This window comes from Hyla sarda, chromosome 5 (assembly GCF_029499605.1).
Source record: "Hyla sarda isolate aHylSar1 chromosome 5, aHylSar1.hap1, whole genome shotgun sequence".
NCBI lineage: Eukaryota > Metazoa > Chordata > Amphibia > Anura > Hylidae > Hyla > Hyla sarda.
In genome coordinates, this window is record NC_079193.1 from 336162317 (window position 1) to 336170527 (window position 8211).

An 8211-nucleotide genomic window follows, 5' to 3' on the forward strand; every position below is an offset into this window, starting at 1 on the left:
TTCTGCCTCGACCCATAATAGGCTGAGCGCCATGTGCCGCTTTGTTCACACTGAAGTATGAAGAAGATGGACCGGAGGACCGATCAGCTGTAGTGGCGCTCCGCGGGAACCCAGGAAGGTGAGTGATGATTTATTTTCATTTTTTTGCAGCCCGGGCAGGACGGAGCAGGAGTAGTCTGCACCAGAGTACTCCTTTAATTGTCCAGGCATGCTTGGAGTTGTATCAGTGCAACAGCTGAAGGCACATGCTGTGTTACAGCAGTTTTGCTGCATACTGGGTCCCTACTGCAGCCTTGTCAATCAGTCATCTCATGTCCATGACCCTTGGGACTTTGGGACTCATTAGTGTCCCAGGAGGTATTGGGACCCCTAGTGGTGGGATTTTCAAAAGCAGTTTTCTTGAATAAAATGTAAAAATATTTAAAAGAAGTATATCAGAAAAACTATTGTTTTGCCAAGATGTACAACATATAAAATGTTTTTATATCTGACAGTTCCCATTTAAATAGACATTATTAACAAATATCATTTTCTGACAACAGTTGATTTTAAAAAAGTTCTCCAGCATTCCCTTTTAAAGGGATTGTCTCTTTTAATTGAAGCTGGCCCCCAATGGAGAGGATCTGACTGGTCATAAATTTAGCAGCTGCGGCAAGTACGCTGCAATGTATTCATAATTTATTGGTCATATTTCCCTTAAAAAATCAATTGTAGTCAGTAATGAATTTAATCTGTACCTACTGCTGTAATAAAGAAAATGTCACATAAATACCTGATATATTAAGGATTGACCAGTATGTTCTTGAACATGGAAAGTGGCACTTGTAAGAGGGCCCTTCTGGCTGGATACCAATGTCTGAAAAGAATTATGTAAAAAAACTATTATTTTACTATTTGATATTTACTTTTATTTCTGAATAATCCATTAAATTTATCACAACTTTGCTGAACACGTTTAACGCTACAACCCCTTATGGCTACTTACATCAATACTTTATACAAAAAAGAAATGGCACACAATATTTGTAAGTTTGGTGTAGTTTTTGACTCCTCTTACACACATCTTTCTAGATCAGTGTTTCCCAACAGTCTGCCCCTAGCTGTTGCAAAATTTCCAGCACGCCCTAACAGCCAGCGGCTGGGAGTTGTAGTTTTGCCACAGCTGGAGCCACACTAGTTGGGAAACAGTCTTCTAAACCCTTTATAAAACCATCAAGAAAGGTTCAAAATTGTTAAAAATGCAATTGAATGGTAAGTGTCTTTACTTAATATTTTGGTTTAATTTGGAACAGAATTCTGGTGCACTTTTTTTTTTTTACATAACTGGTCCACTGGGGATTGTGATGCTACTGACCTAATGAATTAGCAGAAAATCCGCAAATCTTCCATTATTGCGGATTTTACGCGGACCCATTGAAGTCAATGGGATCAAAATGAGGATTAATATGTGCGAACATACGCTAAAAGTATATACGGATGTAGTGGGTGTCAACATGGTTGGCAGCGCGTTGCTCTGCTTCCGTGGCATGCTACACTATCAGCATGGCACATCATGAAATGTTTATACAGAAGCATGGCTAGATTTCCCGCTTCTCTGCTGAGCGCCAATGCATACAGTACTGTGTGCATCACCACTTACTGTACATTTGCCAGGTGGGGTGTGAGAGCCACAGCATAAAAAATGATCAGCGATGCACACAGTACTGTATACACCACTGATCACTGTAACTTGGCTGTGCTTCAAATAAGCGGGCTGTTTATCTAGATGTTTTGTTGCCATGCAACAGTGCTACATCTGAACTAGCAAAACTGAAGTTAAAGGCGTTGTCTGGTTTAGAAAGAAGAACATTTTAAAATACTCCTTCTGAGATAGGGTATGTTCACACTAGTAATTTGAGAGGAATCTCCACTCGCGGAATTCCATGATCAGATATTCCATCTGGCAGCTGCCACCATAATCCTTCGGCGGTAGGGCGGCACGGCCCTGCGCCGTCACCATTGATGGCAATGCAGTACTTATGGAATTCTGTGGAAAGAATTAATAGGTTCAAGTTTCTTCAGTGGCGAAATCAGCATAAGCAAGTAGTACCTGACACTAACCCTGATAATCCCTAGTGCCAACCCTACCTGAGAAAAGCACCGGCCGAGAGAAGGAAACCCTAATCTCAAACTGTCCTGAGAAACCCCTGTTCTGACCCTATATCTGGTTCTATTCGGGGAGATGGAGAAACAGGAACAAAGATATAAGGGGAAAAAGTGGATCGAGGGAAAACAAAAGGAGATAAGTCCTCTTTTACAGGTACCTGAAGGGTGAAACCCCAATATAAATACCATAGATCACCAGTCAATATACTGTTGATAAAAATTATAAAACTGGCTACAAACAGGGTGAACAAGTCTGACCCACTTATTGACATTCTGACACATAGCTTCCAACCATTCCAGGTCCGGTGGTACATTCATTCTTTTGGGGTGATGTCCTGCCATCCTGGAACAGCACCCACATATCACACATTTAACTGTAAATGCCTCCTAAAGAGGCACCTACAGATGTATTGCTCAGTGGGAAGTTTGACATGGTAAAGAGCCACTAGCTTCTTACCCTGTCAATCACTCTTTTGATTGGGGCTGCATAAAGCCAGCGGACACAGAAAGGTTGAGCTCCCAATCTGCACTTCAGAATACGAGTGATGTTATCAGACACTGAAGTGAAATGAGAGAAGAGGCCGCGCTGATGGAGCTTCAGGAGCCAACAGGGGAAGAAGACTAGCAGGAGGTAAGTATGCCAAATGGGAGGGGAGGAGGAACAGCTGCTTTCTATGGGGAAATTGCTGCCTACTATGTGAGAACTGCTGCCTACTATGGGGAGCTGCTGTGTACTCTGGGAAAAACTGTTGTCTACTATGGGGGTAAATGCTGCCAATTATGGCGGAATTGCTGCCTATTATGGTAAACTGCTGCCTACTAAGGGGGAATTTCTGCCTACTATGGGTGAACTGCTGTCTACTATGTGGGAAACGGCTGCCTACTATGGGGGAACTACCTAATGTGGGGGAGATCTGCTGTCTAACTAATGTGGGGGACATCTGCTGCCTACCTACTGTTGGGGACATCTGCTGCCTACCTAATGTGGGGGACATCTGCTGCCTACCTTATGTGGATGACTTCTGCTGCCTACCTTATGTGGGGGACATCTGCTATCTACCTAATATGTGAGCTATCTACTACAATCCTGCCTAGCTAATATGTCTACTACCTACAAGCTATTATTGAGACTAACTACCAAAGCTAAAAGGGGGGCCTTACTACCTACAAAGCTTACATGGCGGTTTTCATACAGGGGACAGCTTTCTGGGAGATTTACCTACAAGGGCAATTCTTTCGGGGGGGTTGCTACTTATGTGATTGGGAAAACTACCTGAAGAAACCTGTCTACCTGCTTAAGCGACCTAACAATGCAATGGGAGGGAACTACTGACTCTTCCCCAACCCACTTATTTATCCACTGTACCCCTTAGGGCATTATTACAGTTTGGGACATTACAGTTCCTGGAAAAGTGCGGGAGCCTAAAATGTTTTTTTTCTCCCCGCCATGTTCTCCAGCCGGAACAAATCATCATGGCCGTCTGAGCTGGATGCAGAAGAAAAAGGAGAGTGATCAGCTGCGATCAGAGAAGACGCCATCAGATGTAACTGTATGTAATCACTTATATGGCCTGTAGTGGTAATGATGGGGGTTGTTGTTAATTTGTCAGTACTTAGATGACAGACTGGCAACATTATTGCTGTTAAAGAGGTATTCCCATTTTGCAGGTGCAGGCGCGGTAAGGGCGTGACTGAGGGTGTGGTTAGGGCATGGCTTCGAGTGAGGTTAGGGGGTGTGGCTTGTCCTTTGCTCTCAGCAAAAGTTGGGAGGTATGTAGTTGAATCTGTTAATATTACATTTCTTATACATTTGATTGTTGCTCCATTACCTATTTGTCAGCATCGATATATTTGGTGATGTTTAGGTTTTAGGAAATTCTATGTAATTTTGGCTGTACTGAAATCCTGTTAAAGGCTCAGGAGGATCCCAGGCCTATTAGGCCAGTAGATAGCCATAGGGAAGTCTGGTTGCCCTGCAGGTCTGATGTGTAGCCAGGTGGACTGGGTAAAACAGAAAGTCGGGGAGGTGTCACAGTGGGAGCCCTTGAACTTAGGGCCAGGGTGAAAAGCTGCCATTCTGTCTGAAGGAGTGAATAAGCTTGTAGTAGGTCTGAAGTGTGGCCTAGTTGGTCCTGTGGTGAGATGTTGTGTATTTGATGTTCCTTATGGGGAGAGCTTAGAGTACCCTTGAAAGCAGTGATGACATGCGTCAAAAAAACGTGGTATTGGTGTGGACTTGTGTAAAGTAATACGGTACCAATGGAGGCTCCAGTGCCAAGAAAACAGGGAACAGGTTCTACATTGTTGAAAAGTCACCAAGTGAACATGTAACTATTAAGCTTTTGTGTCACATCCAAGAATTGTAACTAATAAGACTGTTTTTAAAGGGCGTACCCATGTTACAAGCTGTAGAAAAGCTAGGTGGTATCATACTGCTCTTGCCCTGTGGATGCCTGCTGTTAGGGTCCACCCCTTCTTTGGGCCATCACCAACATCTATCCTTTTCACCATAGTTACATAAAAGCTAAAAAATATTTCTCCTTTAACACATTCAATATCATCGCTACTTTATTTTCCATTATTATCCATGATATTATTCTCCCAGATTCTTTTTAGCTTATCAGCAGCTATGGCCAATTTATTGCAGCCTCCTGTTGCTTTAAATATTTACGACAAAGCCATAGATTTGTAAGGTTCAAAGTCTACAACTGGTATCAAGGCAACACATCACCATACCCTCGCTCTCATAGTAGTGTCAGGCTGTAAAAGTTTTAATGCTCTATTTACCTATTACTCACCGTGAATTTTTTTAAAGATAAAGCAACTTGGTTTTTACAGCTGTATTCTAGTTTCTATAACAAGTATAGTGTGTGCATATAAATGGTTGACAACTCTAACTTTCTTACAATATTCCTAAAGGGAATCTGTCAGCTCTATATTATAATCAGAATTTCAGACCTGATAACTGATAGGGAGATAAAGCCTATAATACCTGTCTTTTAGCTGATGGCTGTTGCAAAATTATAAAATCATGTTTTCCTTCCAAGCTTAAATATTATAGAGGCAGTGGGGAGCTGAGGCATCCATGCCTTTTACCTCCCCATTACTTCCAAATGTTGGTAGAAACAATAGGTATAAAATGAATGAATATAAATATATATGTATATAAATATCTGTGTGTGTATATGTTTCTAAGGAACGAAAAAGCTATATACCTCCAAGTGAACAGGTAAGACAGAGTCAGACATGTTTCGGCCAGAACAATACCTTATTCATAAACTATGGCCGATTGAGGGCACAATAAATCCAACAAGGTGTGTAATGACCAATATAGTAGACAATGTTCATTCAATGATACCAAAAACCACCCACAGTAGAGAATGGCCTCCACGTTATATGAGAGATAAGACATGAGTCACCCATCAACCACACCTTAGTCAGCGAAAACATGCCACGCCTTCAATATGGCTTCCTTCCTTTGTTTTAACCTATAGTTCATTTACATTGTACACTAGTCATATATTACACATTTGCAGGAAAAGTCATACAAAAAAAAATGATCTGATAAAATGTTTAACCCCTTAAGGACCCAGGGTTTTCCGTTTTTGCCCTTTCATTTTTTTCCTCCTTACCTTTAAAAAAAATCAGAACTTTTTCAATTTTGTACCTAAAAGTCCATATGATGGCTTATTTTTTGCGCCACCAATTCTACTTTGTAATGACGTCAGTCATTTTACCCCAAAATATACGACGAAAGGGGGAAAAAAATCATTGTGCGACAAAATTGAAGAAAAAACACAATTTTGTAACTTCTGGGGGCTTCCGTTGTTACGCAGTAAATTTTTCGTAAAAATGACACTTTATCTTTATTCTGTAGGTCCATACGATTAAAATGATATCCTACTTATATAGATTTGATTTTGTTTTACTTATGGAAAAAGTCATAACTACATGCAGGAAAATGTATACATTTAAAATTGTCATCTTCTGACCCCTATAACTTTTTATGGGGCAGTATGAGGGTTCATTTTTTGCGCCATGATCTGAAGTTTTTAGTGGTACCATTTTTGTATTCATCGGACTTTTTGATCGCTTTTTATTAATTTTTTCATGATATAAAAAGTGACCAAAAATACACTATTTTGGACTTTGGAATTTTTTTGCGTGTACGCCATTGACTGTGCGGTTTAATTAACGATATATTTTTATAATTCGAACATTTATGCATGCGGCGATACCATATATGTTTATTTTATATTTGCACTTTGCGTTTGTTTGTTTTTTAAATGGGAAAAGGGGGGGGGGGTGATTCAAACTTTTATTAGGGAAGGGGTTAAATGATCTTTATTCACTTTTTTTTTTCACTTTTTTTTTTCAATGTTATAGCTCCCACTAGGGGGCTATAACACTGCACACACTGATCTTTTACATTGATCAATGGTTTCTCATAGGAAACCATTGATCAATGATTCTGCCGCTTGACTGCTCATGTCTGGATCTCAGGCACTGAGCAGTCATTCGGCGATAGGACAACAGCAGGCAGGTAAGGGACCCTCCTCGTGTCCTACAGCTGTTCAGGATGCTGCGCTTTCGCCCGAACAGCCCCCTGAACTAACCGGCAGCAGTTTACTTTCACTTTAGACGCGGTGTTCAACTTTGATCGCCACGTGTAAAGGGTTAATAGTGCGTGGCACTGCAATCAGTAACACGCGCTATTAGCCAGGGGTCCTGGACATTGATAGAGGCTGGGCCCGACCCGCTATGACACGCCGTGGCCCCGCGTTATAGAACGGGAGTGGACTCAGGGCATACAGGTACGCCCTTGGTCCTTAACAGGTTAAAAGCAAGTAAGTACTCCCTATTAAATCTTAAAGAGAAGCAATGGACCTTCCCTCACGTATTTCTTTATGTCCTACGGTCATTGGGGGAGATTTTTTGCAACTTTGTAAGTTGGTCTCAAAGAGGTTTTGCCTTAACTATTTGAACCCATAAGATTGTATTATAGAATGGCGGCGTTATCTAGACGAAATTAATTTCAGGAGGGAGAAAGGGAAAAGAGACAGAGGGTGTTATCTAGCCATGACCATAAAACACAACTTTCCTACTTAGTATTGTTTTGTATCATAATGTCTGAAGATCAATGGAAAAAAGGAATAGTGGTATCTAGACTGAGGACATGTCAAATAAAAATTTAGACCAGTGTTGGCTGTCCGTGCATGCTGGGAGTTGTAGTTTGGCAACGTTTGGAGGGCTGCAGTTTGAAGACCATTCATTTAGACCACGGTGGTATTCAGTGTAATATACATCATAATGTGCAAAAATGCTGCAACGTTTCAAAATACCCCTGAGTCCAAGCTTGGGAAAGACTCAGGAGTGAGTCAAAAGTTGCAGTTTTTTTGCACAATATAATATAATACTTTTTTGCACTTTTTTTCATCGTATTTGGAGTGCTGCATTACTTTTTGTCTTCGTTTTTAAACTGGACTTCTTGGACCTGGTATCTAAGGATTGCTTGCACCCGCACTTTGGAATCTCTATTATAACTCTACCTGCTGAGGAGTGCTGCTGCTCTGTTTTATAAGATATATATATATATATATATATATATATATATATATATCTTCCCGGCAGGTTTACACTCGCTACATTCTGCTCAGATCCTTTTGAACCATAAAACACTACAACAGGTCAAAGTCTGTCATATGCTCCAAAAGAGAAGAGGAATAAAAATACCTGCCGCACAATAAATATATGTAAAAGTAAATTGAAAAAAAGGTAATATCTTACCAGGGTATAGCATAACAGAATAAGAAAAAGTTTGAGCTTCGACATCTTAACCAACTTCATGGAAGTCCTAAAGAAAGAGGCATAGATTAAGGGCAATCCACAGACGTGCGCCTTTGGACGTTGACTCAACAGAAGAAAGCCATCTATTGGTGAATCACATACAATCCAGGTTCAAAAGTTGAGCGAGAGGCTGGATGAGGAGACATATCCCTACAAAGACGGCTATAAGGAAATGACAGCAAATGAAACCCATGAACCGACAGTGTCCCAGCCCAGTGC

At 40.9% G+C, this 8211-nt stretch overlaps 1 protein-coding gene across 1 annotated transcript in view; it reads right to left on the reverse strand.

Moving 5' to 3' along the window:
- Nucleotides 1-7995, reverse strand: part of CDH17 (cadherin 17) — a 70901-nt gene extending 62906 nt beyond the window's left edge. Inside the window, exons 1-2 of the mRNA XM_056522498.1 lie at nt 7933-7995; nt 773-856 (exon numbers count right to left, since the gene is read on the reverse strand). Coding sequence (XP_056378473.1) covers nt 773-856; nt 7933-7992 — 144 coding nt within the window. The 5' untranslated portion in view covers nt 7993-7995. The remainder of the gene's footprint in view (nt 1-772; nt 857-7932) is intronic.
- Between the last annotated feature and the right edge of the window lie 216 nt (nt 7996-8211).